This window comes from Lontra canadensis, unplaced genomic scaffold (assembly GCF_010015895.1).
Source record: "Lontra canadensis isolate GAN:19392208 unplaced genomic scaffold, GSC_riverotter_1.0 scaffold1, whole genome shotgun sequence".
NCBI classification, from domain to species: domain Eukaryota; kingdom Metazoa; phylum Chordata; class Mammalia; order Carnivora; family Mustelidae; genus Lontra; species Lontra canadensis.
The window spans coordinates 107364267-107376922 of NW_022630995.1; the positions used below are offsets into that span (position 1 = coordinate 107364267).

The window sequence follows — 12656 nt, forward strand, 5'->3', positions numbered from 1 at the left end:
TATTTCTTCCTGGTTCAGTTTTGGTAGTTTTTATGTCTCTAGCAATGCATCCATTTCTTCCAGATTGTCAAATTTGTTGGCATAGAGTTGCTCATAATATGTTCTTATAATTGTCTGTATTTCTTTGGTGTTAGTTGTGATCTCTCCTCTTTCATTCATGATTTTATTTATTTGGGTCCTTTCTCTTTTCTTTTTGATACGTCTGGCCAGGGGTTTATCAATCTTATTAATTCTTTCAAAGAACCAGCTCCTAGTTTCGTTGATTTGTGTTATTGTTTTATTGGTTTCTATTTCATTGATTTCTGCTCTGATCTTTATGATTTCTCTTCTCCTGCTGGGTTTAGGGTTTCTTTCTTGTTCTTTCTCCAGCTCCTTTAGGTGTAGGATTAGGTTGTGTACCTGAGACCTTTCTTGTTTCTTGAGAAAGGCTTGTACCGCTATATATTTTCCTCTCAGGACTGCCTTTGTTGTGTCCCACAGATTTTGAACCGTTGTATTTTCATTATCATTTGTTTCCACGAATTTTTTCAATTCTTCTTTAATTTCCTGGTTGACCCATTCATTCTTTAGAAGGATGCTGTTTAGCCTCCATATATTTGGGTTCTTTCCAAATTTCCTCTTGTGATTGAGTTCTAGCTTCAGAGCATTGTGGTCTGAAAATATGCAGGGAATGATCCCAATCTTTTGATACCGGTTGAGACCTGATTTAGGACCGAGGATGTGATCTATTCTGGAGAATGTTCCATGTGCACTAGAGAAGAATGTGTATTCTGTTACTTTGGAATGAAATGTGCTGAATATATCTGTGATGTCCATCTGGTCCAGTGTGTCATTTAAGGCCTTTATTTCCTTGTTGATCTTTGGCTTGGATGATCTGTCCATTTCAGTGAGGGGAGTGTTAAAGTCCCCTACTATTATTGTATTATTGTCGATGTGTTTCTTTGATTTTGTTATTTTTTTATTTTTATTTTTTTAAGATTTTATTTATTTATTTGAGAGCCAGACAGTGAGAGAGAGCATGAGCGAGGAGAAGTCGGAGGGAGAAGCAGACTCCCCATGGAGCTGGGAGCCTGATGTGGGACTCGATCCCGGGACCCCGGGATCATGACCTGAGCCAAAGGCAGTCGTCCAACCAACTGAGCCACCCATGTGTCCCTTTGGTTTTGTTATTAATTGGTTTATATAGTTGGCTGCTCCCACGTTAAGGGCATAGATATTTAAAATTGTTAGATCTTCTTGTTGGACAGATCCTTTGAGTATGATATAGTGTCCTTCCTCATCTCTTATTATAGTCTTTGGCTTAAAATCTAATTGATCTGATATAAGGATTGCCACTCCTGCTTTCTTCTGATGTCCATTAGCATGGTAAATTCTTTTCCACCCCCTCACTTTAAATCTGAAGGTGTCTTCGGGTTTAAAATGAGTTTCTTGTAGGCAACATATAGATGGGTTTTGGTTTTTTATCCATTCCGATACCCTGTGTCTTTTGATTGGGGCATTTAGCCCATTAACATTCAGGGTAACTATTAAGAGATATGAATTTAGTGCCATTGTATTGCCTGTAAGGTGACTGTTACTGTATATTGTCTCTGTTCCTTTCTGATCTACTACTTTTAGGCTCTCTCTTTGCTTAGAGGACCCCTTTCAATATTTCCTGTAGAGCTGGCTTGGTGTTTGCAATTTCTTTCAGTTTTTGTTTGTCCTGGAGGCTTTTAATCTCTCCTTCTATTTTCAATGATAGCCTAGCTGGATATAGTATTCTTGGCTGCATGTTTTTCTCGTTTAGTGCTCTGAATATATCATGCCAGCTCTTTCTGGCCTGCCAGGTCTCTGTGGATAAGTCTGCTGCCAATCTAATATTTTTACCATTGTATGTTACAGACTTCTTTTCCCGGGCTGCTTTCAGGATTTTCTCTTTGTCACTAAGACTTGTAAATTTGACTATTAGGTGACGGGGTGTGGACCTATTCTTATTGATTTTGAGGGGGGTTCTCTGAACCTCCTGGATTTTGATGCTTGTTCTCTGCCATATTGGGGAAATTCTCTCCAATAATTCTCTCCAATATACCTTCTGCTCCCCTCTCTCTTTCTTCTTCTTCTGGAATCCCACTTATTCTAATGTTGTTTCGTCTTATGGTGTCACTTATCTCTCGAATTCTGCCCTCGTGGTCCAGTAGCTGTTTGTCCCTCTTTTGCTCAGCTTCTTTATTCTCTGTCATTTGGTCTTCTATATCGCTAATTCTTTCTTCTGCCTTATTTATCCTAGCAGTGAGAGCCTCCATTTTTGGTTGCACCTCATTAATAGCTTTTTTGATTTCAACTTGATTAGATTTTAGTTCTTTTATTTCTCCAGAAAGGGCTTTTATATCTCCCGAGAGGGTTTCTCTAATATCTTCCATGCCTTTTTCGAGCCCAGCTAGAACCTTGAGAATCGTCATTCTGAACTCTAGATCTGACATATTACCAATGTCTGTATTGATTAGGTCCCTAGCCTTTGGTACTGCCTCTTGTTCTTTTTTTTGTGGTGAATTTTTCCGCCTTGTCATTTTGTCCAGATAAGAGTATATGAAGGAACAAGTAAAATACTAAAAGGGTGGCAACAACCCCAGGAAAATATGCTTTAGCCAAATCAGAAGAGATCCCAAATCGGGAGGGGGGGGGGGAAGGGGATTAAAAAGAGGTTCAGAAAGAAAAAAAAAAAAAAGAAAAAAGAAAAAAGAAATAAAGAAAGAAAACCAATAATGAAAAAATATAAAAAGGAAAAAAATATATATATTAGATAAACTAGTTAAAAAACGTTAAAAAAGAAAAGGGTAAAAGTTAAAAAAATTTAGCAGAAGAAGAGAAAAAAAAATTGAAAAAGAAAAAAAAATTAAATTAACTGCATGTCTAAAGAATCATGGGGAGAAAGCCATGAGTTCCGTGCTTTGCTTTCTCCTCCTCTGGAATTACGCGGCTCTCCTTGGTATTGAAACTGCACTCCTCATAAGTGAACTTGGTCCTGGCTGGGTTTCTTGTTGATCTTCTGGGGGAGGGGCCTGTTGTAGTGATTCTCAAGTGTCTTTGCCCCAGGCAGAGTTGCACCGCCCTTACCAGGGGCCAGGCTGAGTAATCCGCTCGGGTTTGCTTTCGGGAACTTTTGTTCCCTGAGCGCTTTCCGTAGAGTTCCGGAGGACGGGAATGAAGATGGCGGCCTCCCAGTCTCCGGCCCGGAGGAGCCGAGAGCTCGGGGTCCCACTCCTCAGTGCGCCCTCAGGGAACAGCGCCCAATTACTCCCGTCTGCCTGGCCTCCGGCCGCGCTCCGAGCTGACCAAGCCTGCGACCGGTTCAAGGTAAGCCCGAGCTGTGAGCTCACTCCTCGGCTCCGTCTCTGTAGCCGGCTTCCCCGTTCTAATACCTGCAAGCTCTGCGACACTCAGACACCCCGATCCTTCTGTGACCCTGCAGGACCTGAGGCCACACTGGCCCCGCGTGGGCTTCATCCCAGTTAAGCCTCTGGATCGATGTCCCTCAGCGGAACAGACTTTTAAAAGTCCTGATTTTGTGCTCCGTTGCTCCACCGCTTGCCAGGAGCCGGCCCCTTCCCCCGAGGTCTATCTTCCCGTCGCTTTGGATTCACTTCTCTGCCAGTCCTACCTTTCAGAAAGTTGTTGATTTTCTGTTTCTAGAATTGCTGTTCTTCTCTTCGATCTCCCGTTGGATTTGTAGGTGTTTGCAATCTTTAGATAAGCTATCTAGCTGATCTCCCGCTACCTGAAGCAGTCTCAGCCTGCTACTTCTCCGCCATCTTGACTCCTCCCCATATCTCCTACTATTAATGTATTCATATCAATATGACTCTTTATCTTGATTAACAGTTTTCTTATGTAATTGGCTGCTCCCATATTTGGGGCATACATATTTACAATTGTTAGATCATCTTGGTGGATAGTCCCTTTAAGAATTATGTAGTGTCCTTCTGTATCTCTGACTACAGTCTTTAGTTTAAAATCTAATTTATCTGATATGAGAATCGCAACCCAGCCTTCTTTTGAGGCCCATTGTCATGAAAGATGCTTCTCCATCACTTCACTTTCAGTCTGGGTGTATCTTTAGGTTCAAAATGGGTCTCTTGTAGACAACATATGGATGGGTCCTATTGTTTTATCCAGTCTGCAACCCTGTGTCATTTTATGGGCTCATTTAGGCCATTCACATTGAGAGTGATTATTGATAGATAAGTGTTTATTGACATCGTGTTACCTTTGAAGTCTTTCTTTTTGTAGATTGTCTCTACATTTCTGTTCAATGCTATTCTTAGGATTTTTCCTCTTTTAGAGTACCCCCCTTAATATTTCCTGCAGTTTCGGCTTGGTGGTTGTATACTCTTTTAAACCTTGCCGGTCTTGGAAACTATCTCTCCATCCATTTTGAATGTCAGTCTTGCTGGATAAAGTATTCTTGGCTGCATGTTCTTCTCATTTAGTGCCCTGAATATATCTTGCCAGCCCTTTCTGGCTTGCCAGGTCTCTGTGGACAGGTCTGACGTTATTTTGATGGGCTTTCCTCTGTAAGTAAGGAGCCTCTTTGTCCTAGCGGCTTTCAAGAGATTATATCTACAATTATGATTCCTCAATTTGACTATCAGGTGCCTTGATGTTTTTCTGGAATCTATAATCTTGGGTGGAGACCGTTTGGCCTCTAGGACATGAATGCTGGTTCCATTCACGAGATTGGGAAAATGAATAACTTGTTCCACTATATCTTCTAGACTTCTTTCTTTCTCCTCCCCTTCAGGGATTCCAATAATTCTGACATTGGAACGTTTCATGGCATCATTTATTTCCCTGATTCTGTTTTCGTGGCTTCTAAGCTGTTTGTTCCAGGCTTCCTCCTGATCCTTTCTATTTGTTTGTCCTCCAGATCACTAATTCTATATCTGTCTCAGTTTCCCTAGCTTTTAGAGAATTTAGATTAGATTGGAACTCATTGAGAGCATTGTGAACCTCATCCCTGGTAGCTTTCAGCTCTGCCCTAACATTGTAAACATCATCCCTGGTCGCTTTCAGTTCAGCCCTAATCAATTCTGTTTGGTCATCCATGGCTTCCTCCAACCTAGCTATTGCCTGGATAATTGTTAGCCTGAATTCTCTTTCTGACATATTGTCTATGTTGATAGCTGTTAGCTCTGTTGCAGAAGGCCAATCCTCTGTATTTTTCTTCTGTTGGGCATTCCTTCTCCTAGTCATTTTGGTAAGAGATGACTGAACAGATGTAGGTGGATGTATCGACCGTGGTGCAGTCAAGGTGCACCCTGGAACGCTTCTGAACAATCAGGATTCCCCACCCAAACAAGAAAAAAAAAAAAAGAGAGAGAAAGAGAGAGAGAGAGGACAGAGAAAGGAAAAAAAGGGAAGATAAAAGAGAAGGTTAAGCCCAAATGGGACTCAAGGTAAGATTGATGAAGTATACAAACAAAAACAGACAAACAAAAAGACTGATAAAAGTGTATGACAGAGAAAAAAAATATATGCAAATAAAGGAAGAACGTTGTCAAAAAGAACCCCAAGAATAAGATTTATATACTATCAGGACAAACACAAAAATGCAGAAACACTGGCGGAAGGAAAAGAAGGGAGAGTGGTTATAAATTCTCAATGTGGGCGAGGAAGTTTGTTTTGATTCTTCCTGGATGTATCTTGATATCTTTGTTAAAGGACTCAACTTTCCTAAGTTAAAGGGGGATTAAAAATTGGTTTACCTATAGGGGTAGCGTTGATTGGAGAAAGGGGATTACTGTGAAGTTTAACTCTATATGAATATTAGAAAATAAAAATAAAAAAGGAATAAACTAGACTAAAATTTAGGAAAAAAATTAAAAAAATAGAAATGCAAAAGAAAAATACAGGTGTATGTGTCAAAAAGTTCAGGTTAGAAAGTTATTATGGAATTTGATGTACTGGACATCTCACTGTGATGGTAAATAGGTTAAAAATTATCTATATATAAAAAAAAAAAATGAACCAGAATAGTGGGAACGAGTTAAAAATAAAGTTGTCCTATGAAGTAGTGGTGGTTGTTCTCTTGTAGTCTTTTTTTTTTTTTTTTCTTTTTCTTTCCTGGTTGGTTTTCTGGGGGAGGGGCCTGCCACGTGGGTTTTCAGTCAGTGATGTTCCCTGAGTTAAGTCCTTCTGCCCCCCTCAAGGGGGTGGGCTCTGAGGAAACCCGTTTTTTTCAGGTTTTTGTTCTCTGGAGGTTTTTATGTTTGTTCACTTTTTTTTTTCCCTCTCGCCTTGACTGCTTTTGATGGTTTTTGTAGGTTTAGAGGAAAGCAAACTGCACCCTGACCTCCCTCTCAGAGAGAAGCCTCAGTCTGGTCCCCTGTGGGTGTTGGAGAGTCCATATAAATTCCCCCTTGGCCACTGGCAGAGCAGGTTCCGAGTTGAGGTCCCTGGGGACGCAGGATCTTCTGCTTGTACCCAAAACCATGGCAGCGGTGGCTGTCTGGGCAGCTCCAGACCGCCAGAGAGGTTCCAGGCAGCGATCGCACACTGAGATTTTCCCACTGGCCCGGGCTGGGAGTGCCTGGTCTTTCTGGGTCTAAGAGCGCCAGGCTTGCGTGCATCTCTCTCAGGGGAGGTTGTGGGTTGAGCACGCCATCTCAGGCTCTGAGAGCAGGGCGCAGGTCCGAGAGCACCGGGCTGGGCCTTCGCACACCTCTCTGAGGGGAGGGTGAGGGGCGCGCGTGTCTCAGGCTCTGTAGCATGGATCAGTGTTCTGCCGTCTGTCTGGTGAGGCTCCCAGCCCCTCACAGGAGCTGGACCCCATGTGTTCTCGGGCGCGCTGGCTGCTCAGGGACCAAGACCTGGTTTCTCTGCCGCACACTCTCTGGCTCAGCGCCAGGGGAGGCTGTCCTGGGTCCAGGGACTTAAGCCCCTGTCCCTAGCCGCCCCGATTCCCACAATTCCCCCCCCCCGCAATTCTTTGCTCTTTCTGAGTGCTTTCAACCAGTCTCCAAATTAACGCTCGTCCCCAGATATAGGGCACTCTCGTATTAGGGGTATTACTTTCCAACCGGTCACCTCTGGTGGCTCCCTCCCCCTTTTGTTTATCTTCTGATATCAGTCCGAGGTTCCCACTCCACTTTACCTGCCCACTGACGTCTTCTGCCCCTGTAGTGATCCAGACGTGTAAAATTCTGATCTCAGGCTGATTTCATGGGTGATCGGAGTTCTTTGGTAGGTAATCAGCTCACTTTAGGGTACAGGTTGAAAAGGCGCCTCCTCCTACTTCCCCACCATCTTGTCTGATAATAAGTTTTAAGGTCATAATAATTGAGAAGGAATGAAAATATACAAAGATCATAACACCCTAGAATTAAAATTTAGAAGCACAAGCTAAATTAAATAAAATTAATATTATAAAATTTAAAATCTGAATCAGGTAAAATGTTCCTAATGAACGGAATCTTGAAGTATTAAAATTATCTATACAAGGCTCTGAAAATACATCTTACTAAGAAAATACACTAAGACTATATGAAACCTGTAGTTAAGGACAATTAGAAAAGTGAATTTAAAAAATTGGCTTGCATATATTGAATTATTAGAAAGGCAGGCAAAATTTACTGAGCAAAATATAATTGAGGGAGAAAAGAGGCCCAAATAGATGAGCTGTATGTGGTAGGCAAAAACTAATTCCCCAAAGATGCCTAAATCCTAGAACCTGTGAATATATTACTTTACATGTATAAGATCTTTGCAGATATAATTGTTCAGTATTTTTAGATGAGGTGTTTACCTTGGATTATCTGGACAGTCCAGATGTGATTACAAGGATCCTTTTAAGAGGGATGCAGGAGAGTCAGAGAAGGCAATGTGATGACAGAAGCAGAGGTTAGAGTAATATGGGGCCATGAACAAACCTCTAAAAACTAGAAAAGGAAGCAAACAAAATTTTCCCTAGAATTTCCAGAAGGAGGACAATCCTTCTAGCACCTTGGATAGATATTTTGGTTTATACTTGTGTTAAACCACTGATTTGCGGAATATGAATCAATCCTTGCTTATTTGTGCTACATATATATTTGGGAAAGAATTTGACAATTTTAGTTATATCTCTCTTTGGAAACTCAAGCAAAAGGAGTAATGTTTCTGTGATTTAATATTATGGCACCCATGGACTTGAAAACTTGCATTGGAATCAGCAGTGGATAGCACCAACCATACTGGCAGTATGGAAGAGTGTTATGTAAATAAGAGATTCCACCTGAGTGGCTTTCCATACTCTGCTTTGTTTATAGAAGAGTTGATAATCAACATTATGCTTTCTGATTTTAAATTGTATTTGAAATAAATAGTGAAAAGTATGAATATATTCAAATTGCAGTTAGTGTATCTATGTATTTTAAATATGGATAAAGAAGAAATGAGTAATGGATACAACACACAATGTTGGATCAAACTAAAATTAAGAGTGTTGGCGAGGAGACAGATGATTATGTAAATTGTTGAAATAAAATATAAACTTAATGCCAGTAAAGACCATTATAGTTTCATGTGGTCTTTTCAAGGAACATATCTTAGTACCTTGAGTGATCTGAACCCTTCACTTCCAAACCAAAATACTATGCTTTTAAACATTGAGGATATTTTCTCCCGATTTTTAAAGCCAACGAAACTGCAATACAAATAGCTTGAGTTTGACATTTGGACATTTTCCCAGCTCAATGTCTTTTTTAGTTTTTGGAAAAAGAATCTGATGATATATTATTTAACTAATATATAATGCACATCCAAATGCTGCAACAGAGCATGAAGAAATAATTTCCAGAACTGAAAACAAGAGTGGATTAGAAATACATTTACTGTTGTCTTCCAAGTTGAAACATCCAACCTTCCAGCTTTTGGCTGTAAAATGTTAGAATTTATCATCTATTAGAGTGGTAAAAGTAGTCTGCAGTGAGCTGTCTCTCCATAATTTCTGGGCCATTTGTGTTTGATATGAATATCCAGACTTTCTGGCAGCCACTAAACACTTGGTGACATTTACAATGATCTATGATTGTGAATTTAAAATTTCTAATTTAGTAGAAGCTAGCATGAGAAATCAACTGCAAGTGTAACCTATATGATAAATTAAGCTATCCACCATTGAGTTCTATAATGTTGCCTTGGTAGAAGACTGCAAACAATATTATCCTTCTCATTGAAATAAAACATTTTATTTATTTAAAAATATTATGGTTAGGTTTTTTGTTATCAAGAAGACTAAGAAACATATTTTTAAAAAATTACCCAAAATTGATGATCTTCATGTGCACTGATTACCCATTAAGCGGTATTAAGCTTTATGAGCAGGCAAAGAATCTTCTTCACCTTGGGTATTAAATGCCTTGTTTCAGTGCTCTGAGATAATCACAAGTATCCTCAATTTAGGGAATTAGAATTTCCCCATCATCATCTTGACCTTTATATCCCTATGAAATCTATATTGACATTCCACCACACAGAGTCAGAGAAAGTTCTTATCCTGGTAATTTCATTACTTGATGACTTGATCTACTTGATCAAACTTCTCTGTCATGGGGTCTATAATTCTGTCCACCTGAGCTTTCACACTTCATTTTTTGGTTGCCACCAACATCTATCCGTACACTTCTTAGAGAACTGGAAGAGTAGAAGAATGGAAACTCCTAGTTTATTGTATTCACTAACTTGGGAATGTAACAGGAAGTTAGATCATCTCTCTCATAACAATGAGAATTGTGAAGACAAAACAGTCTCTTCATGGTGTTAGGCCGTGCCTTTGATGTGATTCAGTGGTCTGATCACATGAAAGTAATCCAGTGAAAATAAGTATGAGTAATTGAGCCCTTTCCTATACAGCATTTCAGAGATAATACTTCAGATGTAGGCAATCTTAGTTTCAGAACCATCAGTGTGTGTAAAGATCGAGTGTCTGCTAATCACTTGTAATTATGAATATTATTATTTTATCCTGATACTGCCAACAAGGCATGGAAAACTCCAGCTCATTTATCAGACCTTTGATTTTGTGAGATTTCAAGTTATATGCGGGAATTCATATAAAGAGATATGTTCTTAATATATTCAGAGTAAGATAGATTAAGCAGAGTGTGGAATCTAGCAGTCAGTAGGTTGAATTTAATCCACAAGTGGATTATGGCCAATTTGTAGTTATAAAAAATGGAATTAATTGCCAGCATTTGTAACTTGTAACATTTCGTATACAAATCCAGATTTTCAGCCTTTCTCAAATCAAATCAACAAACAGACAAACAAACAAAAAACAAAAAAGAGATCCCCAGCAACCAAAAACGAAAAACCAACACCCCATTCTAACAACAATCAACTGGAACTAATTAAATTCTACCCCCGGGAGTGAGGGTGAATGATTTCCAGTGTACCATTTTCCATGAAACTTCAGCTCCAGTAGACATTTGAATTCTTCATCCATGTCAATGTAATATCAGTTAATCTTATGTGGGTTCTTTAGCTTCATTTAAGATTTATAACTTTTAACATCATTTTATCTGGATGTGTTCAGTTGTCTTTGTATTATTAAGTGTTATTTCTTTTTCCTTTAAAAAGGGAATTTGGGTTTGCAAAGAACAGGAAGAATACACTCATATTAAGTAACTATTCAGAAGTTCATGTTGCATTGCACAGTAATAAATGTTAATGAACTCTGAACATTTACTTGGCACTAATTTACCAAAACAGACATTATAAATCTTGGCTGCTACTAGATAATCCACCATATAAGATACAGTAATTAGAGTACGAGTTTGTACCTGTGGTGGGAAGGGTCCGAAGCCCACACCCGGGAACCTAGTAGCGAGGTAAAGTTGCGTCTCGGTTGTGGAGACGACAACTTCTCCGATTCCTCGGCGATGGCGGCGTCCGGGAGTGGTATGGCTCAGAAAACCTGGGAATTGGCCAACAACATGCAGGAAGCCCAGAGTATCGATGAAATCTACAAATACGACAAGAAACAACAGCAAGAAATACTGGCGGCGAAGCCCTGGACTAAGGACCACCATTACTTTAAGTACTGCAAAATCTCAGCATTGGCTCTACTGAAAATGGTGATGCATGCCAGATCGGGAGGCAACTTAGAAGTGATGGGCTTAATGCTGGGAAAGGTGGACGGTGAAACCATGATCATTATGGACAGTTTTGCTTTGCCTGTAGAGGGCACTGAAACCCGAGTAAATGCTCAGGCTGCTGCATATGAGTACATGGCTGCATATATAGAAAACGCCAAACAGGTTGGCCGCCTTGAAAATGCAATTGGCTGGTATCACAGCCATCCTGGCTATGGCTGCTGGCTTTCTGGGATTGATGTTAGTACTCAGATGCTCAATCAGCAGTTCCAGGAACCATTTGTAGCAGTAGTAATTGACCCAACAAGAACAATATCTGCAGGGAAAGTGAATCTTGGAGCCTTTAGGACATACCCAAAGGGCTACAAACCCCCTGATGAAGGACCTTCTGAGTACCAGACTATCCCACTTAATAAAATAGAAGACTTTGGTGTACATTGCAAACAATATTATGCCTTAGAAGTCTCATATTTCAAATCCTCATTGGATCGCAAATTGCTTGAGCTTTTGTGGAATAAATATTGGGTGAATACGCTGAGTTCCTCTAGTTTGCTTACTAATGCAGACTATACCACTGGTCAGGTCTTTGATTTGTCTGAAAAATTAGAACAGTCAGAAGCCCAGCTGGGACGAGGGAGTTTCATGTTGGGTTTAGAAACACATGACAGAAAGTCAGAAGACAAACTTGCCAAAGCTACAAGAGACAGCTGCAAAACTACCATAGAAGCTATCCATGGATTGATGTCTCAGGTTATTAAGGATAAACTGTTTAATCAAATTAACATCTCTTAAACAATCACTAAGTAGTACTTTTGACTGAAAGCCAGTATGAGAAAAATACTCAAGTAACACTTTAAAACCAGTTACCAAAAATCTGATTAGAAGTATAAGGTGCTTATTAACATCGTGTAATAAAACTCTTTAAAATGAAAAAAAAAAAAAAAAAAAAAAAAAAAAAAAAGATACAGTAATTATGGGGAAACTATATAAACTACTTGTATATATTTTCTCTTGGTGAAAAATATTTGAGCACAAAACTCTTACATAATTCTTGATCATTGTGGTAAGATTTTTCAGGATAGTCACACTTAGTCCTATTTACTCTAGTTCAGTACTTGGCAGGGTAATTTCAGATTTACTGTATTTTGACTGAACTGCATTGCTAACACCAGTGTTAATATGAACTGTTATTTCAGCAGATATATTAAGGAATTTAAGTAGCTTTTCATCAGCCTTACTTCATTGCATGTTGGAATGGTTGGGACTGCATAAAATAACCCTCTACTCCAAAGCAACAATATACAGTCAAACCTAGTGGCTTGAATTCTGTCTCTCCTAATATACTTGTTTAGATTTACATGGGAAAACTACTTTTATTTTCCATTTCTGTTACTGAACATATGGTAAGCTAACTAGTTTATGATTTATCCTACAAAGCATATCCTGTCACTTAATTTTCTAATTTTGGTGGTATATAACGGAATTGTTGTGTCTGAGACCCAGTGACACTTGTAGTTCTCTTATTAACATGGAGTTACCTTTCAATTC

General features: G+C 39.5%; 2 protein-coding genes across 3 annotated transcripts in view; both read left to right on the forward strand.

Moving 5' to 3' along the window:
* The window catches only part of STPG2 (sperm tail PG-rich repeat containing 2), a 586771-nt gene that overhangs the window by 128199 nt on the left and 445916 nt on the right, over positions 1 to 12656 (forward strand). The window lies entirely within an intron of this gene.
* LOC116869792 (COP9 signalosome complex subunit 5) lies at positions 10788 to 11998 on the forward strand. The gene has a single exon (XM_032861377.1). The coding sequence runs from the start codon at positions 10896 to 10898 to the stop codon at positions 11898 to 11900; it is 1005 nt and encodes a 334-aa protein (XP_032717268.1). The 5' UTR covers positions 10788 to 10895; the 3' UTR covers positions 11901 to 11998.

Coding starts and splice junctions, on each gene's coding strand:
- LOC116869792 (XM_032861377.1), top strand. CDS start 10,896: ATGGCGGCGTCCGGGAGTGGTATGGCTCAGAAAACCTGGGAATTGGCC.